This window comes from Wasmannia auropunctata, unplaced genomic scaffold (genome assembly GCF_000956235.1).
Source record: "Wasmannia auropunctata unplaced genomic scaffold, wasmannia.A_1.0 LD336041.1, whole genome shotgun sequence".
NCBI classification, from domain to species: domain Eukaryota; kingdom Metazoa; phylum Arthropoda; class Insecta; order Hymenoptera; family Formicidae; genus Wasmannia; species Wasmannia auropunctata.
The window spans coordinates 706,882-731,831 of record NW_012026849.1 but is presented as its reverse complement, the minus strand read 5'-3'; the positions used below and the strand labels follow the sequence as shown (position 1 = coordinate 731,831).

Here is a 24,950-nt window from a genome sequence, read left to right as displayed (position 1 = left end):
TCAACACTTTATCATTATGTATTTACGATAACGAAAATTTCACCGTGACGTAAGCCACACGGTATGCCATTACAAAAATTGCAGATAAACGTGTTAATGGATAAATAAATAAATTTCGAAGGTATTTAAGAATTGCAGATAAGATCTGGTAATCTTATCCTTTCGCGCTAATCGCGACCGGTCTAACTGAATGGTCACGCGGCGTAACATATATAATTTCAGCAATTTAATCGAGAATGTCGATTCTAATGGCCGCGCTCCTATTCTCGTTACGCACGAAGCGTATTTATTTATTCAGACGCACATTTTTCCGGCTTCATGCCCCGTTTCACCGATAGCGTGTAAAATCGTTCTGTTGGATCCCGGCTAATAGTCGCGCGAAGTCGCAGTAATAAAGCGAAATATTTATTCGTACGGCGCGGCGGAACCGGCCGTTCGGTGCGAAATATATCAAGAGCCACAAAATCTCCAAGCAATTATACGCGAGCGCCACAGACGTATCGCCGCTTCTTTATCCTCGTATCACGAAAAAAACTTGTACAGCATAGATAAAATACTCGGAGACATCTTTCTCTTTGTTCGGTTAATCGTATAAGCTCAGTAGGAAGTCGCTCAGTAATCGCGAGATCGCGCGTAATTATATAGAACGTTTTTCGCGAATCGTTTCACTCATTGTACATCCCCCCGCTATCCCTCGGGTATCGAAAGGAACAGCGCGATATCGTTGTGGCCTGAATATTTTCTACGCTAAAAAATAAAAAAAAACGAAAAGGAATGTAAGTATCTGAGCTCCTTACCACCGCGTCAATGCAAGCCCTGTACATATAGAAAACTTAAGAACGTTAGGCGAATAGATAGTCGATTAGCCGAGTATAAATAAATAATGCGTAACTGGTAGACCATTCTAGTATAATGCCTTACGAGGCGAAAGGAGAGGAAGGGAGGGGGAGAGAGAAAATCGATTTCGCGGATTTCCTCGAAATTTGCGCGGATATCGAGAGCGGACTGCGGCTATCGGCGACGGGAGGAAGCCCGAGAGGGCGAGGAAAGTGGAAAGGAGGAGCATTTTCTCGTTCGTTTATTCATTGTCTTCTGATAAATACTGCCGTGACTGTAACGGCATACGCTCTCGGCCGTCTCGCCGCGGCCGTCGTAACTGCCCGGCCATCTGGCAGTGTTTCGGGGAGCCTTTAGTTAGAGAATTAACAGCCGATATTAATATATTGCATTACCTAATAATCGACTACAAGAGTCTCGAGTGGTCCAATCACGACTAACACTATTGATAATATATTGATAATAAACGGTGCGCACGTAAACATGTATTAAACGTACACCTGTATTGTATACACACGCGTCGTATGGGCTTGCGTATTGAGCATCCAATCTGTGTAAATCGCCGCGCTAAGAGACAGTTGTCTTTAATCTTAAGTATACGCCAGGAAATCCCCCCCCCCCGCACCGCATAAGATTCGTAATTTAAGGAGTATTTATTGACAATTCTTCACCCTCGTAGCTCCCCCGTGTCGCGCTATCGTCAGCGCTGTACAGCACTTTAATTGATTAAGTTAATTAACCATATGTAATTAAATATGTATGATTAAGCTGATAGCTCTTTAAGCTCAATTAGCCGCGCTATTAATCGGAGCGAATCGCGGAGTAACGCCGTTCTCCAGCCTGGTTTTTTTTCCGCCAGCGTTATTTGCTTCGGGAAATAATACGTGCACAACGATATGTAATTTGAACAACGCCATGACGTAAAGCTGACACACAAAGTCCATAGCTGCAACAAACTACGTGTATATTTATAAAAAGAAGATTAATTTATTTTCATAATCGTCACTTCGTATATTAAATCCTCGAGATCGATTTTGTCCAACGACATACATGCGTACATAAACTGCCATTATTTTTAAGATCCTTGGTAAATATGCACAATGTAACTGACATAGAGAAATAATGCGGGATGTTGTAAGTACAATGGTATAACGTTCCTCACATCGCAGTTTTTTTTTTCAGTTTATGTTTTAATCTTATTTTACATTTTACGTTTTGCCCTATCATTCATATGTGGGTGACGCGTAAAATTTCGCAAAGGCCTCAAAGGCATGATGATTTTATCCGATTAAAAATAATTTTACTAAATATTTAAGGTATTAAAGAAACAATATAAATTATATGCAGACATTAAAAAACAAAAAAGTATTGAAATAATATACTAGATTTATTAAGCTCACGATTCTGAAATCAGCTTGGTAGTTAAAGTGTTTATGGAAATCGAATCCGTTCGAACAAATGCTTTCATTCCTATTTGAAAAGTGTTTTCTCTATTTTTTTTTCTTTCTCTCATGTACTGCATATTTGCCAATTTCGTTCAATTTATACACTCGCGCGCGTGGTCTCATTTTCAAAGTAGTTGTACTGTGTGTGATCGTGCATTTTTAACTTGATTTATTAGCAGAGTCGATGAACAATCGACAGAGCGAATAGAACGATGCTCTTGCTGTAAGAGCGGAAAGAGTAAGTACTGAAACGAACAATTTAATTCAATTTTAAAACTCGGCTTCAGTCGCAATTTCATTTTCTACGGGTAGAGTGCTCCGATTCGTGTGTGTATGTCGTTGGTCCTGTCGTATCGAGCGTACGTTTAATTCCTGTCGTGGCACATCCAGAATTTCTCGAAATGGCGTAATTTCGGCGAACTGCATTAACATCCACGGCTTACCGGAATTCAAACCGCTATTTCCGACGAGTTCGATTTTCTCCGCAATTGAACGGGATAACGCGTGTGCGAATTGTCGCGTTTCCACTGCCGCTGAATTGCGGATACTGCTACCGTTTACATCACTGAATGTCAATCTTGTCAAATCGATCAAATTTATATGATGTATTTTTATGTAAACATCAATAATTCACAAAAAGATCATAAAAAGGAAAATAACCAATATGCATTCGGAACTTTACAATTAATTACAATTGGTCGTCTAAAAATTATATAAAATTATATAAAATAAACTTCAATCAAATTTCTTGATTGCTTTGGAATCTTCGCTGAATTGTTGATTTAACTTAATTTTCGTGAATGCTCAATTGGAAAAAAACAACCTGATCGAACTGTTTTGAATAATTTTAAATTTTAGAAGAAACGTCGATTACATTCACTGTCCGTTATACACATTTTGTCACAAGCAGAATTCGTCGGAATTAGATCGGCTGGAATTCTTCGGTCGCTACGAACTATAAGAACAGAAAAAAACTGCGCGAGCGCTGGAAAGTCCGAAACTGTTCCGGTTAATTTACCATTATAGTTGCAGTATTGACTGCACGACCACATTATGCACCATGTACCTAATTTATACGTGCATGAGAACTCCAATGGACTGATACTGAAGACTTTAGCTTTAAATTAGCCGTCGCCACCATCGTCCTCGATGGTTTATTTTCCTTTCCTTTCCTCGCATCGATCACATTGCTTGCTCACGAAACGCGCGAGAAAAAAATTGACATATAGGTTGTCCCGATCGAATGGTATACGTAAATGTCATACGAGATGAACCGCTAACGTCAACGGTAATAAATTTTGTAATATTTATTGCGACCCGAGAAACTGAGAAAAAAAAATCATTGCACGATTTTATAAGACTTCTGAATTTTAATATTATGCATGTATATTATTGTAAATTTGATTAAAAAAATAATGAAAAAAGACTTTAATGTGCTGTAATTTTGTAGCAAAAGGTGTTCTGCGTCATAAAATCGTGTAATTCATTTTGTACGTTGAGAATAGACTGTTACTTCTGTAGTAAAGATGAATTCAAAAGGCGAAGAAAAAAATTTCCTATTTATCGATACATGTTTTTCTTCATCCCTGAATTGTCCAAATTGTTAATTTCAATTTTTCTGTAGAGAGAAGTTGTCTGTAATTTGCTGAAGGAAATTCCATTATCAGTTTTAATTTTCGTCGTAAATCGTATAATGGTATAATTGATGCTTAAACCGTTAAAGAAGACTCGAATATGTGAGAATTTTTTGGGACACTGAAAAACTCATTGCTCACGAAAGCTCATGATATATATACTCTGCGAATTTCTTCGAATTAATTCTCTATTTTGTGGCGTTACACAAACTAATTGTTAGAGAAATATTCCACGATGTATACGCATATTAGTTTTTTCTTAAAATATATACGATGGCTTTAAGAAGTTTCATGAGAGAGAACGAAAGAATGCGTGCAAATGAGAGAGAGAGAGAGAGAGAGAGATTAATTTTAAATAGAATTACTTTTGTAAAATTCGAGGACGAAAAGGACGTAATTATGTAGATCGCGTATTTGAATAAGATTATTTCGTTAATCGAATTATTAATCCGACTTGATCCGCGGATCTAGTTCTAAGTTGTAAAAAGAAAATTAATTTTACGAACGCCAGATGCTACTCTCCGTGCTCAAAGGCATTTGAATTTATTAAAATATATTAAAATATGGGAGACAAATTATATGTATATTTTTCCTGCGCATTGTAATATTTTTTTTACGTTGTAATACTTCTGTCGCGCGCCCGCGCAATCGGTGATCTCGTCGCAAAAACGTAAGTATCTGTTTTTATTTGAACACTTCCTCATGATTATGTATCCGTATAAAGTACTCGACGAACGCAAGAAGAGTCATTTAACTTCTTGTAAAAGAATATTCGAGGCGCGCCAACTTTGTGAATAGACGGAGAAAAACATCTTCTCTTGTACAAAGAGGGGAAGAAAAATACGCAGCTTACAATTTTAAAATTGAGTAAATGACTCACATAAGCGGTTGCGAATTGATTTACGAACCTGTCCGATTTCTCGATTAACTTTACGGGCTTGAAGTTTACCGTGATTTCTTGCCTGCATTAAGCGTTGACAAAGATTTACGACGAATCTCCTCGACGGAAACGAAGGCGGCCGCGGTTTCGAAAGAAGGAAAAATTGTTCGTAAGGCGCACCCAAGCTTTCGTCCTTGTAATTTCTCGCGTGAATTATTTATTACGATTTGCGCGCAATTGCGTGGCCCGTGTGTGTATTATTTCCTCACTTTTCGCAATGCCTAAAAAATTGTCGACGCTGTTCGGGATGCGACTCGATTTTTCTATATTGTATTGTATCGAACGTTGAACTTTCTGTGTCACTATTTTCTAACACTAAAATGCTTTCCGAAAATGAGCGAATAAATATTACCTAATGAAATATTCTATTAATAAAATACCATTTATAACGCATTACCTACTACAGAGTGGCAAGTTACATAACAAATAATGAAATAGTGACATAGTTCTGTAAACTATACCGCTAATTATCGCAAACATTTTTCGATAAATAAATAAATTATTCTCTATATCCCTATATACATAATATGTATGTAAACATGCTGCATTTACGTGTCAGGCCTTCGTGGTTTTCCGATATACGCGTACTATAGTTGTTCGGGCTGTCAATGAGATTGTCAATCATTCTTTCGCGAACGGCAAAATAAAACGTCGACTCCGACAGGAACGCAATTAATTCGAGGCATTTGATTTCCGCGACGAGGAAAGCCAAGATCGTGGCCTGCACTAGAGAGAAAGATTTATTCCTAATAAATAAATAAATAAATAAAATAAACAGGCAAAAAAAAAATAAAAGGAAGGAAAAGAAAATCCTGCCATACCTGCGTCTTCCACGAGAGAGACTATGAACATTATCCTAAAGTAGTTTAACATTTACGTATTTCTAAACCGTAAGTTAAATTATTCACTATCCTGTTTAAGACACGTACGATGTACCGATAATCCGGGGATCAACGACATGTACGGGGTGTGTGACGAGTGAAAGCGTGCGTGCCGTTCCGCGTATGTCGAAATTTCATCCGCTCGTGATAAGATCAACGATGCGCGAGCACGCGTAACTTGTTACTGAATTCTGTATACCTTTAGCGACTAGGAATTAATCCCGGCATATACGGGCGGAGAAATTACGAGGACGAGATGAGATTTACCGATTTTACTCGCGTATTTTGTCCTCCCTTGATTTCTCGCTGGAACGGACGCCCTCCGTGGCGAGCGAGAGAAAAGAAAAAAAAAGAAAGATTGGCGTTTCTTCTTTATCACGTAGGAAACAACTTCGTAAACGGAGTTTTTTTGTACTAGGATAAAAATTATCGTCGAAACTGTAATCGCTCCGTAAACTTGAGCCTGCGTGGTTTCCCCGCAGTCGGACACACTGTAAAACACAAATGTACATACTTACACTGCACTAATTTAGTATTGCCGCTAAGTATTACAACTAGTCACATAAGCCAAAAGTTTGTTACTCTCGCAGAAGTTTTCTTTTTTTCAGTTTTGTAAAATAAAGGAAGATGAGAAAAACCCGAAGACTGTCACAATGGCGTTTTCCTTAAATTCCCCCGCCTTCCACGTTCCTCCGTAAAACTATCGCATTGAACGAGAACATCGATGCTTATCGACGATATGATTAAGTTGCGTTTTTTGTCGAAACTGAAGAAACGACCATTTTTAATCTGCGACTGTTACATACTTATAAATTAAAATGATTTATTCGAGTTAATTGTTCTTCATCCCGACTTCATCGTCTTTTTTTTCGTTAGCGATTCGAGCGTCCGTACGCTTTTTTCGCAATAAAATTTTTTAATTTCAACCTTCAACGATATCGAACGGTTGAGCGTGTGACGTTCGCGTTTTGCAAAGAAATTTAAATAAGTAATATTCCTTAATCGTTCATTCTCGGTAACTGTATTTTACTACGTTGGAAAAAAGAATTTATATTGGACATTTTCCTATTGTTTCCCCCCGATGGCGCAGCTGTTTCGCGGCATTCTGCAATACGTTTTTACCGTATGGCAATCATCCGGCAATGATCACGGTAGCGGAAATGAGTAACGCTCTCTCTCTCTCTCTCTCTCTCTACGATTCTTTTACGTAAGCGCAATACAAGCGGAGCAAACGCGGCTACGCATTGTACACCATACGTCCCCGTTTCCGCTTTCATTTTCGACGTGCGTGTTCTCACCGGAGACTAACAGTCGCTGATAAAAGAGTCGGGATCATTTTCTATATATAGCTAACGAACGCGCGTGCGAAAATATTCCGCAACGAAGGTTATCTAATGTTTCGCCAGTGTACACTTCAGCGATCTTCAACGAAGCCGATCGGCAGGTACGTAACGGATTTGTTCCCCCCCCCCCTCCTCAGCTATATGCATGATTAATCCAGCTGCAAAAACTCCTCTTCGTATACCTTATTTTTGCATTATCCCTCCGCGTTACGATATTCAGACACATTTTTATATATTTTAAATATAGTACTACTTTGTATTGGATGACGCGTGTCTCCGTGTGAAAGCGGTCGAGTGGTAGTCGACGAGTAGTCCCGGATTCGATCCCGACCCTCGTCCCATGTATGCCTCGCTTTTATAAAAGGTTGATTGAAGAGTTGAAGGTTGTGAGTGAAGAAATACGAGGTGAATAGGCTAACACCCGCTATACGGGAACCTATATATAAGAACGCACTACTATTTAATATTAAATGCAACTAGTAAGAAATTTTAATAATTGCATATTTGCTTTATCAATCATTATTTGCATTCCATGAACATTTGGAGATTTTTAGTTTCTTGTTTTTAACTTCGATATTTTCAAAAATCGAGAGATAATATACGAATAAATGCATATTATTATTTAAAAGATTGCAGTCGAGATTGAGAATTTGTGGATTTATAAGTTGCGTGTTATTTATTTTTCGCTTTCACTCTCGTCTTCTTCCGCATTTAATCTTCATTACTTTCAGGCAGCGTTTCTAATTTCTCCTTCAATTGTACTTCGAATATATTTATGCAATCGTCTTTTAAAATTCGTCACCACTTCCTTCACAGAGTATATCAGGGAATATCCTTTTAGTAATGAATTCCCTGGCCAATTTAGAACCATTTTCTTAAGAAAACAATTGTCGAGTTGCGATTGAAAACGATGAGCTTTTATCGCGAACTAAATTTCGGGAAGTGATTCCCGAAGTGATAAAGAAATCTGCATTCTTCGGTTAATAACGAGTGATTTACTTTAAGAAAATTTTAATTTATACGCAAAAATATTACAAAAAATGTATAATGCAAAAATGCATGATACATGATTGGGGAGATTTCAGTTGGGAAGACTGTCGTCCTCCCAAAGAAAAAAATTAATCGAAAAATCTATTATTAAAGAGACGCACTGTTTTTGGACACTATGCGTGTGTGTCATGAATTAGTTAATGTTTGAAGATAATTCTCGCAAGTATAGAAGACGCAAAGACTCTTGTATTTCTCATTAGCGCTAAATTTACGGTCGGAATACGCTCCAAGGTCTGTTTAACACTTTTTGCTTAATGGCTCTCGCATACCGACGACTCACTCGGTGGAAAAACACGAGTTACGATCTTGTATGCATGTACGTGTATCGTCAACTATTATTATCGTTAGTATCGCAAACCGATAACGCTCTGAATGCAGTGGAACGATTATTATTACCTACATCTCGGGGGAATATAATGTCTCTTTAATCTTTACTCGAAGATTAAGTTATTTCCTTTTACATTCCGTTAAAAAAATTTTATTCATACAATATTAATTTTGAAAAAAGAGAGAGAGAGAGGGAGGGAGAGACATAAAATTAAAGACGTGAAAGATTTTTTTTAGTAGCATGACTCAACTATGTTCTCAATGTACTTTAATAATAGCAAGTATATAATATCGTTCGCTATAGAAAGTAGAGCAATATAAGATCGCTGCTCACGCAGCTCCCTGTCGCAAATACATATAGACGCCAATTTGTTTTCTCCTTCCCTTTCTTGGCCTTTTATTTCTCTCTTTCTACTTTCTTTCCATTCTGCAGTCTCTTTTTTTTCACCCTTCCCCTTTTCTTTCTTTTCATTCTTTTTCTTTCCTCTTTCTTCTTTTCGCGTGTCTTTCTTGCGTTTCTCCTTTTCAAGAGAGCCGAGAAATCCTTTGACACCACCGGCTACCCCTCGACGGGGGGGCTGCCTCTCTCTCCCTCCCTTTCTTTCTTTTTTTCTGTCTGTTAGCGGCCTTTAATTATATCACCGCAACAATATATTCATCCCGCTTGTACAGCTTATGCTGCCTGCTTCCGAGAAAGAAACATTTCTGCTGTGCCACGCATGCAAAAGCCGCGTGTGGTAGAGGAGAGGCTGCCGCCGCCGCCGCCACCGCCACCGCCGTCGCTGCCGCCGCCGCTACCACCGTCATCACCGCCGCCGCCGCCGTCACCGTCGTTGCCGTCGTAACTGAAGTTCGCGTGATACCGAATCGCGCCGCATAGTTTCACGCATCGGCGCGGTAACGTTGCGAGTCAGCGGTTTTTTTCGCGCGTCCGCCGTCAATCATCACGGAAACGACTGCGCGTTACTTCGAGAGAACGGAGAAGGACGAATGATCGAGGCTTCGACCGCGACGTCAGCCGAGTCGATTTTTTCGCGATAAATTCATGGTAAGAGATCTCTTCTCTTCTGGTTCCCTTCATCCCTTCTTCTTCCCCTCCTGACTGTCCTTCTGCCCCCCGTCTCGCCATTCGACATATTCGATGTCGATTCGGCGTCGACAGCACGTGGAAATATTGCTTTAATTTCCTGAGGAGGAGGGGGACTTCTTCCGCCTCTCCCCCGCTCGAGATTCAGCGATCTTAATCGAAATCAATCGCGTTGCGTAGGCAGACTAAAAGATATAACCAGAGGGGGATGTCCTAAATTTCTTTTTTTCGTAATTTTAATTTCTTCAACTCGCGAGAAGATAAGGTTTATTAAAAAAATCCTTAAACGGAAATCTTAAGAGAATTTCGTTATTTTTTATTCATTTCATTAATTACTTTTAAACTGTACGAGTCACCGTCTGAAATGTGATATACATTAAACAAAATTTACGGAATGTAAAAGGACCTAGCTCCCACCTTCGCTTCAAGAGTACATACGTCCACCGCATTTCGTAATAAGAGTGAAAAAAGCTTGCGTAATTGCGATTAATTGCAACAGGATGAAGAAATAAACAATCAGCATTCATAATCAACGCGGACGATTTTCCTTAGCTATTTGTCTCACGATTCTGTCGTCACCGCATTCGTCACATCCACGTTCTTGAACTTGCACAACTTGACTTGGTCGTACGTATGACGATCAGTTACGATCTATCAACGGAGAGAGAGAGAGGTACCAGCGCGTCGAACCGCGAGAAGACTCGAGAAGTTACGATCCACGCGATCGACTATTTTCCGATTGTGTTATATCGCGAGCGAGTGTTAGTAAATACTCATTTTATCATTTTCTAAAACTTTTTTAACTTACACCATATCGCAAGATAAGTCACGTTTTACGACCTGGAGTGGCTCTTGGAATTTTATAATTGCTGATAAACATTTTTATTTTTAAAATTACATAATAAAAATTTATATATATATAACCGTAAGAGATAAGCAGACTCCTAAATGGAAATTTTCATTCACAAATCCATGATTCATGTTCTACGAAAAATGATATTTTGATAAACATTATATTTTTAATTTACGTGAATAAGAATCAATTGTTCATTCTCATTATTATTTTATTATCATCAATAATTTAACGTAAGTATCATTAATGCACGTGTTTCCTTCATTACAACGACTGTATTTATATTAAACGTGAATACGTCATAAGTTTCTTGACGGCAATAATTTCTTGAACTCGTGACAGTGTGTTGCACAAGAAATTGAGTAGGAGGTGAAGGTTGACGTCTTTTTCAGCAGTTTGTAGCCAGTTGGCTTTGTGGGAAGAATTAAAACGATTGAGAGGGCACCGAGAAGAATGTCAACGACTCGAAGAGGCAGATAAAATTTTGTTGACTACAATCCTCCCGCGGTAACTCGTGCAAGATGAAGCTACTTACAGTCATTCCTGCCTTTTTCCCTTGGTTAACGATCGTCCATTGCGTGTCGACCGCAAGATTTTGTGGTCCGGATACGAGAGACGGTGAGTTTTAAGATCACACAGTGTAGCAGTATTATAAACAAACTTCGACAATAAATATGACATATATAAATCGATTGGATCTACATGGTGTACTGAATACGAATATTTAGATTCGCGTGATTTTCGTGATTAAAGAAACGTTTTTTTATTGTGACTTACGCAATCGTGTCAACGCGCGTCTTCGTCTCGCAGAGCGACATTTGTCCCGGTTTTCGACAAGGCGATTATCGTCATTGAAATTGTCGCACAGGCATTAGCGCGCCTTTCGCCGAGTGTCCTGAAGGCACCGAAACACCTGTTTCCCCTTTTCAGATTTTCAACGGGCGCACGTCGGCCTGATTATCTCGCCCATAATGTCCGCTCGAATGATACGGGAGATCGAGATTTATTGGAATCACGCCAGGTATCGACCGGGCGATACGATCGCTCTTTACACGGGCGAGCCCACGAATGGCCTCGAGCCAATTTATACCCTGATACCAAATGCGCCGAGTGGCATCAAGAGGACCGGAGTGCAGGCCACGTTCGTTCCCACCTACAATCTCACGTTCGTTCAGCAATGCCTACGTATGTATGCAATGTATATATACACATATATCGTAATTATATAATTCCAATATAAACTATTAACCGAGCGTATACATATATAAGGTTGAGAAATAACGTTTCTTGTAATGTTACCGTTACAGTTGCGTTTTCGCAACCAACATTATCAGATACAAAAACGTAATTGTAATTGCAGCCATTATTCAGTATCAATTCTTTTTATCTATAGGAGAACAATAACGAATAACGAATAATCCCTCTTTGTTTTTATGTTTGGAACCTATTTTTCCGTTTATTCTAACTTCCACAAAAAAAAAATCATTTTCATTTTTCACGATGATGATGTTGACGATTGAATAACGCTAACTTTTTTTTTAAATTAAATGAGAGTTTGGATAAAATTCATAGACTTTATATTCTGATCCAGATGTGATTATTATAGATTTTTATATGTTAAAAACAGATTTGGTTCGTAATTGATCAATCAAGATTTTAAAACATATAAAATTGAAGATATAAAAAAGTATGAATTTTAAAAAATTAAAACTTTTTCAAACTTTACATTTATTCGAAAGACTTTTTTCAAGTTTTGATAATCTTGCAAATCAAAAATCCAAAATTTGATTGCTCTCAATATTTCGACAAAAAATTTTAGAAATGTAATTTTTTTATTATTAATTAATTTTGATAGGACCAATTTCATTATTAATTGATCTTGTTTTAGCATTAAAAACTTTACGCGCACTAAGTACTACTCTCAACTCTCATTAGCCCTTTTTCCAATTCTTGTTAATAATTTATTATTAATTTGTTACTTTTTGAACAGTAGTAACAGTAACGAACTATTTTTGGAATTGGCAACTAGTCATTTTTGCAACGTAATTTTCCCAGCTTATGTAATATGTATAAGTAATGAAAATAAGCACATGGAAACAATTTTGTAATTATTGTCGAACAATATACAGTGCGATTCTCACAGAAATTGTCGCACAAGAGCAAATTGCTTTTTATAATTTCGACGAAGAGCAGTCCAGACTGCTACTTGATCTACCGCTTTTTCCTTGCGTATACCTCTTTAGCGGCGTACGTATCCGAGCTTAAAACGGAATTTCGCTTTAATAGAGTACCATGTCGCCTGGCTGAGAAACGGCACAGTAAAACTGACAAATTGTCTGCAAACGCAACCGCAATGGATGTCGGAGAGAAGGGCCATTTTAGGGTCGCTGCCAATGAGCAGAGTGTTCCTGCCCGGTACGCACGATTCTGCGTCGTATGCGATACACGAACGGGCAAATTCCGAGAACATCGTTGAAAGATACGTGATAACGCAGGTAAATTCTGAATTAATAATACAAAGAACTGATTATTTGCGTGGATTAACGAGATAATCTGCAAGTTAATCTGGTTACGACAACAACAACTCTGATTCTGAGTCATAAGTCGCACGTGGCTACAAGATCTCCATTTCTACGTCATCTTTTTGATTGATTTTCAAAATAGACTTCCGATCGATTTCAAATAACGAGACGCTTCTCGCGCTCGAGTAATTATAGCGAAAATATTCGGGCGACATTAAAAGAGAGCTTACGCAATTAAAAAGTCGGATAAGAATTAAATATGGAATAACCGTTGCTGGTAATCGTTAGGATAATTAAACTGCAGGATGTGGACGTGCTCGCGCAACTGATCTACGGAGTCCGATATCTCGACATCAGAGTCGGGCACTATCCCAACACCAATTCGGTATGGTGGGCGAATCATGGAGTATTTAAATCTGTTCCTATGCACACCGTCATCAATCAGGTGAAGACCTTCCTCGACAACACGAACGAGATCGTAATATTTGACATCCAGGAATTTCCAGTTGGTAATACATTTTAGCGTTAAAGCCCGATAATTTTCGGCCAGACAAAAATACACTAGCTCGAGCCATTATTCAACATTCTTTTTTATGATATTCTTTAAATAACATAAAAATATTGTTGCGCCTGAATGTCGTTCTCGAATTTATTCGCGACACTCACGTTAAATCAAGGCCACTGATTGAAAAGATTATTCAGTATAGAATTGTACAACGCAACGAAATACGAGAATTAGATTATAAAATTATAATCATTTGTATAATGTCCGAAAATTATATTCGAAAATCATGTCGGACCCACTTAAATTCCAAGATGTTTTGTTTATCATCTGATAATCCTAGATACAATTTTCTTGTCTCGTGTCGATTGTTGTATTGTTTGGATACAACAGACTACGAATATTATTACAAAATACGGGGCGTGGAACACAAGGGCAATTACGTTATGGCGATTTGTCGCTACTTCTCAATTAATGATTCTCAATTAATACAGTAACAATAGCAAAATTATGCAATTCATAGCTAGGACTTAGATTTTTATTATTTATATGAAAATATATGCTGATGGTGTTGTTAGGTTTTGGAAAAAATCTGGGGGTACATCACGACTTCGTTACATTCCTCGAGGAACAATTCGCCGGGTACTATCTGCCGAAGAGTTACGGGTGGACTTATAGTTCGCTGAATATAATCTGGTCGTCTGGAAAAAGGCTTATTATCGGTTATGACGATAGACGAGTCGTCAATCGCTACGAAAGTATATGGCCTTGCGTGACACATCAATGGGGAAACGTCAGGACTATCGAAGACTTGTTTAACTATCTCAATCGCATCGAAACGGAAAGTCTCGGGTATGTAAATCTCATATAAAGCCGGTATCAAGCTGATCGATCAAGATTACTTTTTTCGTCATGTACCTACTTTTAATTTTATAAGTTTTCACTAATTAAGAGATTGTCACGTATACATAAACATATACAAGCGGCAGACAAATTATCAAATACAGCTGGGTATCTGTATATACGAGCCGCTTAGTTGAGCTGATCTATCAGATGTCAATGATGACTGGCCCTATTAAGTTTATAATAGCCTCTATTGATAGCTGAGCATCCTATTACATAAAAAAAAGTCTTTAATTTTGTTCTCTACGCAGAGCATAAACAGATATTATAACGCAAATAAAAAGCTTGTTCTTTTTAGGCTGACTTGTTAAACCGCTTATCTTTTCTCTTTTTTTTCTCCTTTTCACGTGGAGAAAAAAAAAGGAAAGATGAACCGTGCAAGAACTTCAGTTGAAAAGAACAGGCCTTATAATTACGCCAATCTGGCGCTCCTCCTTTCAGACATCCTAGATCGGTACCAAGGTCGGCGATGGCGGAATTAACGCTCAACACGTGGGACGTGATCTTAAACCGTCTCGGAAGTATTCGTCAAATGGCGGAGAAAGTTAATATCAACGTTACTAATTGGTACAACAGCAAGTGGCAGAGCAGCGCCAATATTGTTGCCGTCGATTTCGTCCGATCGTCCGGTATCATCGAGACCGCAATTGAATGGAACGAAAGACGAAACTCGAATTGTTAAAAACCTTCCCTATTCCCAACTCACGCGAGAAGTGAAGAAACTAAAGTTCATTAATGCACCTTTAATCCACAGTATGCCGAACTGCAAAACCAATTTTTATACAAATAGTACTTAATAATTTATTATTTTGCTTCTATGATTTTATCTACGGTTATATGTTGTACGAATATTAAATTTTATACACAAGGCGGGCCATTAGACAATGTCTAATAAAAAATAATGTAAATATCTTACAAGACTATGTCTATTCATTTTTCTATTACTTGCATAGAGACGAAATATTTCTTTTCTTTTAATTTAAATTCATTATATAATGTGATTCGTTAAATAATTACTGCGCTGCGTGAATTCATAGCAGCAACTGAATAAAAAAAAAAAGCAATTCACTTCGTTTTAATTAATAGTTTAGTGCAGGCCAAGGAAGTAATTACATCAACCCTCTGTTGCCTTTTCAGGAAATCTAGGTAAAGCGTAACGCAGTTTGCGCATTAATCGTATAATACGTATACTTTTCGCGTGATCATCACAGTTCCGCCGGACGTGCGAATAATGCTCTAATCAAGGTAACCGAGAGAAACGAAATTGTCCGTCGCACACAGGTGCGCGATGCAACGAAATCAGTTCATCATCCGGTACAGACGATGTTGGTCACGAACGCGAAACTGACTTATACGAGATCTATCTGCATTAATCCGTCGCGTCTCTGTACGGAGCACACAACGAACCCCAGAAAAAGGTTCTCTGAGAGAGAACGATAATCTCTTTAAGAAGTCGACCAGATCTTGCATATTCCTTTTTTTTTTATATGCAAGGAAAGGGTCGCTTAGCTTTTGCTTCTCGAAGTCGCCTGACAACGTCGAGATCCTCGCCTGATATGAAACTAGCGAAATCTTATCGTCGTCAAGCGTGTGATCATCTCGTACGCATTTATATCCAGAAAATGTGCTGCCTGTTGCTACTGCTTTTACTGCCGATCGTAACTTCGGAGCTGTGCGAGTATCCTTGGTATCAGTACGACGCGTGCCGAAATAATTCTCTTTCTTGTCCCAGTGATCAGAAGTGCGCGTTCATCGAGTACTGCCCGGCGGTTGTATCCCTAATGGATCGAAACGCGCTTTCCGCTCACAGGTAACGTGGTCGTTGTCTTTTCACTTTGAAGGAACGAGTAGATAATTATGTGAATTTTTTCGAACGCAGATTACGACAAGCTGTGTGCGGGTACGATCGCACTCGCATAAAAGTTTGCTGCAGCGTCGACAGTTATACCGAACGGCCGGTAGATCCAGACAGAAATCTGGATACATATCCGACGCAACTGTCTTCAGATTTCCAATGCGGAAAGAGTATTGTTCGAAATAACGTGGACACTTTAGGATCGCATCCCTTTGTCGCAAGAATAGGCTTTATAAGCAAGTACTTTGCACGTATACGGAAATACTTATATTACAGAGAAGTGGCAATATACAGGATGTCCCAGAAATCATTGGTGTCTAAACTATATATAACATTAAAGTTTAAATATCTTATCAAAAGTCATCAATTTCTTCTTTTAAAGTAGTCAGTGAATCGATCAATTTTCTGAACAATAACAAGACGGAGAATTTCTGTGACATCATGTATATAGCAAATTATGTACAATTTGATTTATTCTCGAAGGAGAGAGAGAAAATTAGCTATATTTCTTTTATTATGTAAGACATGCGTTTTCAGACTGTTAGCAAGAATTCGGTTTCAGATACATTAACGGGTGAGATCAAATACTCGTGCAATGGCGTGATTGTTAATGAGCGTACTGTATTGACTACAGCTACATGCGCACTCGCGAAATCGGACAGATACAAATTGTACGTATATAGCAGTCGAAAATAAAAAATATAACGAATGATCGTTGCTCAGATTTTCGATCGGTAGCATTAAATTGTAGCATGCAATAAATGCTTGTAAATCAATTATATAATCCTCGTTCGTGTTTAGATGCTCTGTGCTTATTGGTGAGTATAATACAGAGTCGAATCCGGATTGTAATAATTTGTTTTGCGGACACAATACCAGTAGCCACGACATATCGTATGTAGTAAAACATCCGGGCTACAACGCCGCAAGTTTTTCCAACAACGTCGCCTTACTTCGCTTGAAGAAGGCGATCGATTTTACAGGTATGTACAATTCTTAAATGTATACGTGTTGAAGACACCGTGACGATCACGGCGCCTCAATGAAATAGCAATATTATCCGGTCCTCTTCAGCCACAGCTCAACCAATCTGCTTTATACCGGAAGACAGATACGTCAGCTTAGGAAGTACATGCACTGTTGTCGGCTGGGGAAAATTGTCAGGTCAAAAAGGTATTGTATTAATAGAACAAACTATCGTAAAGCATAAAACTGTAAGCTGTGTTTATGTAACGTTCAAGTGCTGTAACCCTGTGATCCAGCGCAACCACTGACGCAACAGTCATTACAACTAGAACTCGTACCTAAGCAGCAGTGCTCGGACTATTTAAGCCAAGCTCTATCTGTCGAATTATGCGCCAAAGGAAACTGTGAACCTTGCTCAGGTTACAGCGGTAGTCCACTGTTATACAAATATGCGGACACATATTTCCTGGTACGTTATCAACATAAATATTTACATATATACTACAGATGTAGTTCACATATTTATGTTTTCCTTTTTTTTTTTTCAATCAGGTCGGAATCCTATCATATGGGTCTAGTTGCGACTCAAGCACCATTTTTCCGTCTGCATTTGTAAATGTACAGAGATACACAAGGTGGATCTTAGAGAATTCTTAAGGTTGGAAAAGTATTAAAACAAAACGTCTCGAAACGTTTCTTAAGAATACCGATTGTAGTATTGCATTTTCACGAGTTTTTATTTTTTTTTTTTGCGAATCTAAAATAGGTTATTTATGTTTAAATATATTCAAATATTTGCCGCGTGTCATTTCCTTAGCCTCTTCTAGACCCAGCTGATAAGCTAAATCGTGCAGTCTTTTCACTTCCGAGATAAGCCCGGTCATTGACAAATTACCCAGTTCTGCAAGAAAATATTTTACGGTATTTAGCAACAGGATGAAGAATCATATGTTAATGCATATCAACTCACGATGCACATGGCTTATGTCATCCTGCGACATCGCAGCCCAAAAACATGGTTCTGTCTGCGGTGAATTTTGAGCAACAAACTCATGTACACCTGGAACTTCATTGCTCGCTACATATATGATGTAATGTGTATACATGACTCATAAATGATTCCTTGAAAAGTGTACTCACTCTGCTCAGGCCATAGATCGGGAGATGCTCTATCCAATTTCTCTAGACTCATGAGACTCTCCTCTATGCAAGACAAATCTATAAAATAAGAATCAACTATTTTAATTTCTTTGTATTTGAAGTATCTTTACTATAATATTATAGTAGAGACATAATTATCTTACACAATATTTATACAATCTGTGTAGTTTCAAGTCAATAAACAAAGTGTAAATATAAAGATTAATTTGTATAATATTTTGAACGAAGCAGAATTCACACTGCGTAATTAATAGGAACTTAAATCTTTCTTATTCTATTTCATTACATAAAGCAAACGATCAACAAATCTGATCTTTCGATTGAGATAAATAAGAGAAAGAAATAAAATGTAAGTATTTTACACATTTTAAATATATAGCAAAAGTTTGCGACATTGACGTAGGATACCATTGACTTTCTCATAATATTAATATATATAGTGATTATATAATGATAAATATGACTATGAGGATTAAAAGATATATTGACTACAAAGGACTAAATCGATCATTTAAAAAAGTCGTTAATATTACATTCAATATACTTGTCACATAATTATATAACCCCTAAATGTGCATATAAACAGAGACAAGTGCACACTCGAAAATTTTTTTGCGCGTTTGTTGTATTCGTGAGGTTCCAAACTTACCCGGTTGTTCCACTGCTTCGTCGGTAGCCATAACGCTCGCGCGTGAAAGCAATAAATTTACTCAAGTGTTTCCTGGGAGGAAGGACGCTTCAACGGATACACGACGCGCATACAAAATGGAGCGACATGAACCGGACGGGATACTTTACACACGGCTTTTTTATTCCTTACGAAAACCCTCGAGTGACAGACTAACAACCACGCGTCGTTAATCGCTACGTGTCGCTCTGTCGTAGTGCCGCCTCTCTGCGCAGCTCCTTGGCTAGCTCGACCTGCTGCTGCAGTACGTAGACATTTTCTGCCTTTCGGCGCTCCCGTCGCTCGACGTCGCGTATCACGCCCAAGTGCAGCTGCTTCCTGAAACGTTTTCGCGGCGCAACGTTAGTCGATGAGAGAAGGTCGAAACGTCGTGGCGACGCGGTATCTACCTGTCGTAGGCCTGCTTGTAATGAACGTAGCCTATTATTCCGACGGACGACATGCAACATAGACCGAAAGTGACTTTAGACGCGCTCGACATTTCTCGGATGGTGCCGGGTGCGCAGTTATCGCTGCGAGTGCGAGATGCTCGCGCAACGCACGACGGGATAATCGATTGCTGTCGATTCTCGCGCGCGCGATTATTTGACTTTCGCCAAGGTTATAACGTAGGCAGTAGCAAATCCAATACGTAGATTTCTTTATTACTGCTTACGTCACACTGCTTAAGTTTTTTTGTGTGATAACCCTAACGCTCGAGCGTTAACATGGACACCATTCACATCACTTCGTTCGCTCTTCTCGTTTTTTTTCTTTAATCCGTCTGACTACAAAAAAAATGTTACATCTTGACATCTCTAATACAATTGATACCTACACTAGTCCCATGTGATTTTAATAATGATGTAAACTTTTGATAATCTTACAGGGACATATATTACAATTTATCCATAGCTATTGAATTTATATATTATTATAATATATTAATTGTGATGATCATACAGTGACTTTTTTTGTTATGAGAGTACATACTTAAAAAAGACTTGTACCTAAAGAAAATTATAATTACATCCTAATTATAATAATTATACATTATACATATTTCTTATTCTTTACTATCTCTAACATTATTCAGAATAGAAAATATATGTATAAGTAATATAACATATACAGAGTGTTCAATTTTTATTTCCCCAGACAAATATCCCAGAAAAATACGCAAGATACGAAAGAATACTTCAGACAAAAATTGTAGGATAAAGGGTGACAAATAACGATAAAATCAGTTTCACAAAAAATCGATTTTTCAAGGTTTTATAATATCTAAAAATAAGAACAATTAATATATCAATATATATATAATTCCGATCGTCTATGTATAACACAATTAAATTAAGAAAAGGCCACGCACGGTCATAGCAGGATTTTAATGTTCTTAATATTTCTACGTGAATTTCAATGAAATCTCCCCTACTTCAATCATCATTCAATGAAATCTCCCCTACTTCAATCATCATTCAATGAAATCTCCCCTACTTCACGATGTGATATAAAGAATTATTTGCTGCGAAAAATATTACCTCAGCCAGGACTGAATATACATATATTTTTCGCAGCAAATAATTCTTTATATCACATCGTGAAGTAGGGGAGATTTCATTAAATGCCGGCGAGCATCAGTATTTATTAAATTGATTATCAATTTAATAATCGTGATAATACTGTTTTGTCTCAAGCAAAGAGCTCTGTTGAATCCGAAAGTAACGGCACACAGTTTGCTAAAACTAGAATATGTATGTAAAATTCACATAGAAATATTAGGAGCACCAAAATCTTATATTGACCAAGCGTGGTCTTCAATCCAGGGTTGTGCCGTAGATTTCAAGATTACGTCTACACGGATTATTTACGTGAAATCTACGTGATGTTTACATAGTCTTTTTGCTACGTAGACAATCCAGACTTGTAAACTATGTAGAATATTGTAAATTGTATCACTAAGATATACAATATAAAAGAATTAAATTATAAAGCAGTCTCTACCCACAGTAGAAATGTCCAAAAATGTACCTAGGAGTAGGCTAAAGATACCTTTAGACATCTTTAGGATATTCTTGATGTATTTTGAACATTAATTAATTTAACTACGAGATTAAGATTAAGAATGTAACCAGAGAATTTTTCTTATTTAAATAGTAATTTTTTTTACATAAACGTTAAATTATATGTATTTATTAAATGAATAAATATATAGTCTACTGACTGTCTACATAGATGACACTTATACAATAGTTTACGTTGTCTACATGTAAACGTAGAATATTATATTTTACGCGTAGATGCACAACCCTGCTTCAATCGTAAAAGTAAGAAGTTATCGTCTTCGAAAGGTTATCATGTGGGTGAGTACAATAAATTAATCTGTTGACTCAAACAAAAGACGTCAAAACATCGTTAAAATAAATCGAATCGTAATTAATCGAAAGGGGACTTTTAATAAATATTTTCAACAAATATGTCATCAGGACTTTTTGTTTTATTTGGAGATATAGAAAATATATACATTATTTAATATGTATGTTTCATTTTATTTCTATTTTCTATTTTAAAAGCCATCTTCGTTTCTGCATTTCATTCGTATATCATTTAACATATTGTATGTGTAATACTTTCTATGAAATTTTCATACAACAATTATTCAAACATTTATTATGCTTGATGAATTTTCCTTGTTAGTTAATAAAGATTTTTCAAACTATTTATAAAAATTTTTTAAAATTGAAATTTTAAATACCAATTTTCAAATTTTTTTTTTTTTATAAACAATTGAAAATCTTATTTACAATCTTAATCAATATTATTGATTGTTTGCAATCATCATTATATAAATGCGAATAAGACACAGAAAGATCCTCAATATTTCTTTTATATTTATTATCTTATTGTTAATTTCAAGGCTATTAAAGCGTTATATACATTGATACACTCGAATATATAAAAGTCGTTTAGTATATTTACATTATATCTATGTATTTATGAAAAGGCAGAATGTCACGAAAATATAATATATATGTTTATTTATTACAGTAATAATATAGATTAAAGATTTCTCAATTTGTTTTTTATCTTTATATTAAACTTGATGTACACTATTTATGTTTATAATAAAGTAAAGTTATTACTATTATTATAAAGTAATTTTCTACCATATAACAGTTTTTCTACTATTAATTACTAAACCAGCTAATAATGGTTATTATTCAATATTATTTAGTATTCAAGTAGTATTAAAACGCTGCTATCAGCTACTGTATTTTGACTTATTTTATTTGCCAGACGCTAATTTTTTTAACGCTTCATCAGCAAAACGATAACGATGCCATTGTTCTCCAATCGTCAGATCACTAGCCCCTAGCTTTTTATAAAATTGTTGTGCTGAGTTCCAGTTGAGAACTGGAAAATCCAATTTGTTACAATTGTTCTCTAATGCGTCCTGTAAAAATTTTGTAATTTTTTTTAACACATATAGAATACTAGAATTTTATACGCAGTATAATTAAATAAATGGAACATATTATACTTTCGCAACTGCTTGTAAAATTTTGCTGCCAACGTTTTTCTGTCGAAAATCCGATGCTACGTAAAGATCTTCCATAAATATAGACCTTCCAGTCCATGGAGAATAAGTGTACGAACAAAAAGCGTAACCAATGAGATTTTTATCATATGTTGCCACGTAACAGAAAAATAAAGGTTTCTCTCCAAAGCCATCTTTTTCTAATGCTAAACAATGATTTTAAACAATTATTTTGGCATTTTAGAAAGTTAATTAAATGATATAGAAATAATAATGTAAAAAAGTCACTCTTGTAATCAATTTTTAATGCGTTGGGCATTCTCTGATAGGTCGCCAGTTCCTATAAAATATATGTCTAATATTTTTATTCTATTCAAGATATTCATTATTAACAAAATTTATAAATATATACCTGTACAAGTACCATGAGGGCTTTGCAATCTTCACGTACAGCTTTTCGTACAATTATCTCAGCCATTACAACAAACGTTAATTTCAGCTTCAAATATTTGCAGTAATTAATTTGCAGTTCAATATTTTAAAAATATTAAATGTATCCAATTTATATAAAATATAGATAAAAAAAGACAAACTTAATAATATTCTTTAAAATTTGAAATGACTTGAACTGAACTCGAGTATATGTTCTCACTACTGAATTTAGTAACATACTAAAACCAGAAGAATGCGGATTTTAATATATACTCCCGCAAGAGTGTAAGTATCCCCAGACAGCCAAGTGTATATGCTTTCCATTTAGTGACACTAGTCGACACAAGTCATCATTCTATCTTTTTTCAACATCCACTGACAATAAAAATTGATAATGACGCTTGCGTTAACGTGCCACTAAAAGGAAAAAAAATCCAAGTTTACTTAGAGCAAAGTATTATAAACTGTGTGTTGCATATATTGATTACGCTTTACATATAATGCTACAAATGCTTAAAGTATTGATCAGTTGATATAAAATTCTTTTTTCTGATTGATCAATTAAATACTTTGATTATAAGCATTTGTAGCATAAAGTGGATTGCCCTCAAGTGGAATATTCCAGCAATAGTAGAACACTGCAGTCTGCTGTTTTTCTAATATCGATAGAAATATGTTTAAAAACGAGCAGGTCCTGCATTATACATCGTGATAGCAAGGTATGCTCCATATTCCTGCTCATAGACATTTATCTATGTACTAGACCGCTAACTTAGTTTGAGATAACGCATGTGCAGCATTGAGATAAGCATGTAAGTTGCTTATAAATAAAGACTAAAGTAAACATATAAAAAGAATTTAAAATAGTTTTCTTAAAAATAGAAGTGTAAATAGTGTTATTTTAAAACTATAATATAATATATTTTAAAATTTAATCGTTAGTGTAATTTATCAATAAAAAATTGAAAAATTAGATAAATATTATTAATCATTCATAAGATATTAGTCACTTTCAGCAAAATATTGTTTTGCAATTGGATGTTATATTTACTGTGAGATAAGATTCTAGATTAAGAATAAGTGGAATTCCATTAACGCAAAAAGTGCTTAGTAAGCGCTTACTTTTTGTCGAACGTGACCAAAGACGTAAACACATATACAAATTATTCTTCTGTGCCATTCTTAATTTGTAATTTTATAAAAATATTCTATTTTGTTATTCTTTATAATAGTATTCTACTTATTCTTAATCTAGAATTTTATCCCAGTAAAAATAACATCCAACTGCAAAACATTATTTTGCTGAACGCAGCTAATATCCTACGGAAGATTAATAAAAATTATCTAATTTCTCAATTTTTTAGTGGTAAACTATATATTATCTTTAACATTTGCAAAAATCTAATTATTTTTATCTCGAGTAACTGTCGTTTCTTTATTAACACTTAAGAAATAATGTACTTTGTACGTGCGTATATTACTGTGTATATATATATATGCGTGTGTATGTGTACATTCGTGTGCGCGCGTTATATGGTGCAATAAAAAAATAATCAAATTTACAATAAAAAATATCCCGATAATTATCAAATCTATCATAAATAAATTTTGAAAATTTTTATCTCAAACAAATTTTGTGTCTACAAATTTTATTTTAATTATTTCCATTTATCCAAATTTTATTTTAATAACATTCCATTTATTTATTCATAAATGGCAGATTGATGCTCAATTTATGAAATTAATAATGTGCAATTAATTTGTTATAACGTGAAATGCAGAAATATATCAGAATCTGCTAATTACAAAAATTAGGCATGTAGAATATGTGAATAAATTGATATATTATTATTTTAATGACGAATTTACGTCAAATTCTATTCTCTTTCTATTCTGCTTGCAGAACAGTTTTTGTGGACACCAGCTGATGTCAATTTACTGCAATATGCTCGAATCTGCTGGACTGCAAGAATATATCTAATTATATTATCCATACATCTATCACTT

The 24,950-nt window shown here is 36.1% G+C and overlaps 4 protein-coding genes and 1 pseudogene across 10 annotated transcripts; 2 read left to right on the top strand and 3 right to left on the bottom strand.

The window, feature by feature from the left end:
* The first annotated feature begins 9,312 nt into the window (after positions 1–9,312).
* LOC105451903 (PI-PLC X domain-containing protein 1-like) lies at positions 9,313–15,242 on the top strand. Of its 4 annotated transcripts, none has more exons than XM_011692630.1 (8): positions 9,313–9,505; positions 10,044–10,305; positions 10,793–11,015; positions 11,328–11,582; positions 12,684–12,892; positions 13,224–13,428; positions 14,000–14,273; positions 14,766–15,242. In XM_011692630.1, the coding sequence occupies exons 3-8, from the start codon at positions 10,919–10,921 to the stop codon at positions 15,004–15,006; spliced, it is 1,281 nt and encodes a 426-aa protein (XP_011690932.1). In that variant the 5' UTR covers positions 9,313–9,505; positions 10,044–10,305; positions 10,793–10,918; the 3' UTR covers positions 15,007–15,242. The 4 variants fall into 4 exon arrangements, with proteins under 4 accessions (XP_011690932.1, XP_011690933.1, XP_011690935.1 ...); XM_011692631.1 differs by having other exon boundaries at positions 10,790–11,015; XM_011692633.1 differs by lacking the exon at positions 10,044–10,305.
* A 685-nt stretch (positions 15,243–15,927) lies between these two features.
* On the top strand, positions 15,928–17,871 carry LOC105451920 (annotated as a pseudogene).
* On the bottom strand, positions 16,681–19,044 carry LOC105451904 (protein lin-52 homolog). 4 transcript variants are annotated; one of them, XR_974642.1, is made up of 5 exons: positions 18,956–19,044; positions 18,286–18,363; positions 18,116–18,223; positions 17,484–18,046; positions 16,681–17,326 (listed from the first exon to the last, which is right to left on the bottom strand). XR_974642.1 is itself a non-coding variant. In XM_011692634.1 (4 exons), the coding sequence occupies exons 1-4, from the start codon at positions 18,984–18,986 to the stop codon at positions 17,913–17,915; spliced, it is 351 nt and encodes a 116-aa protein (XP_011690936.1). In that variant the 5' UTR covers positions 18,987–19,044; the 3' UTR covers positions 16,781–17,912. The 4 variants fall into 4 exon arrangements, 3 of the variants coding, with proteins under 3 accessions (XP_011690936.1, XP_011690938.1, XP_011690937.1); XM_011692634.1 differs by having other exon boundaries at positions 16,781–18,046; XM_011692636.1 differs by having other exon boundaries at positions 16,970–18,046; positions 18,116–18,205.
* A 104-nt stretch (positions 19,045–19,148) lies between these two features.
* LOC105451902 (protein PET117 homolog, mitochondrial) lies at positions 19,149–19,521 on the bottom strand. The gene is made up of 2 exons (XM_011692628.1): positions 19,384–19,521; positions 19,149–19,312 (listed from the first exon to the last, which is right to left on the bottom strand). The coding sequence occupies exons 1-2, from the start codon at positions 19,473–19,475 to the stop codon at positions 19,171–19,173; spliced, it is 234 nt and encodes a 77-aa protein (XP_011690930.1). The 5' UTR covers positions 19,476–19,521; the 3' UTR covers positions 19,149–19,170.
* Positions 19,522–22,061: 2,540 nt separating this feature from the next.
* On the bottom strand, positions 22,062–23,219 carry LOC105451899 (diamine acetyltransferase 2-like). Its single transcript, XM_011692626.1, has 4 exons — positions 22,924–23,219; positions 22,800–22,851; positions 22,515–22,717; positions 22,062–22,427 (listed from the first exon to the last, which is right to left on the bottom strand). The coding sequence occupies exons 1-4, from the start codon at positions 22,987–22,989 to the stop codon at positions 22,260–22,262; spliced, it is 489 nt and encodes a 162-aa protein (XP_011690928.1). The 5' UTR covers positions 22,990–23,219; the 3' UTR covers positions 22,062–22,259.
* Between the last annotated feature and the right edge of the window lie 1,731 nt (positions 23,220–24,950).

What these genes read in the sequence shown, in the direction of transcription:
- LOC105451903 (XM_011692633.1), top strand. Translation starts at nt 10,919, where the DNA reads ATGAAGCTACTTACAGTCATTCCTGCCTTTTTCCCTTGGTTAACGATC. An exon ending in TGGTCCGGATACGAGAGACG is followed by an intron (nt 11,016 to 11,327) that starts GTGAGTTTTAAG and finishes TCCCCTTTTCAG; the next exon opens with ATTTTCAACGGGCGCACGTC. An exon ending in CATCCAGGAATTTCCAGTTG is followed by an intron (nt 13,429 to 13,999) that starts GTAATACATTTT and finishes TGGTGTTGTTAG; the next exon opens with GTTTTGGAAAAAATCTGGGG.
- LOC105451904 (XM_011692634.1), bottom strand. Translation starts at nt 18,986, where the DNA reads ATGGCTACCGACGAAGCAGTGGAACAACCGG. An exon ending in CGATCTATGGCCTGAGCAGA is followed by an intron (nt 18,224 to 18,285) that starts GTGAGTACACTT and finishes TCATATATGTAG; the next exon opens with CGAGCAATGAAGTTCCAGGT. An exon ending in TGACATAAGCCATGTGCATC is followed by an intron (nt 18,047 to 18,115) that starts GTGAGTTGATAT and finishes ATTTTCTTGCAG; the next exon opens with AACTGGGTAATTTGTCAATG.
- LOC105451902 (XM_011692628.1), bottom strand. Translation starts at nt 19,475, where the DNA reads ATGTCGAGCGCGTCTAAAGTCACTTTCGGTCTATGTTGCATGTCGTCC. An exon ending in TACAAGCAGGCCTACGACAG is followed by an intron (nt 19,313 to 19,383) that starts GTAGATACCGCG and finishes AAAACGTTTCAG; the next exon opens with GAAGCAGCTGCACTTGGGCG.
- LOC105451899 (XM_011692626.1), bottom strand. Translation starts at nt 22,989, where the DNA reads ATGGCTGAGATAATTGTACGAAAAGCTGTACGTGAAGATTGCAAAGCC. An exon ending in CCCTCATGGTACTTGTACAG is followed by an intron (nt 22,852 to 22,923) that starts GTATATATTTAT and finishes TATATTTTATAG; the next exon opens with GAACTGGCGACCTATCAGAG. An exon ending in ATTAAAAATTGATTACAAGA is followed by an intron (nt 22,718 to 22,799) that starts GTGACTTTTTTA and finishes ATCATTGTTTAG; the next exon opens with CATTAGAAAAAGATGGCTTT.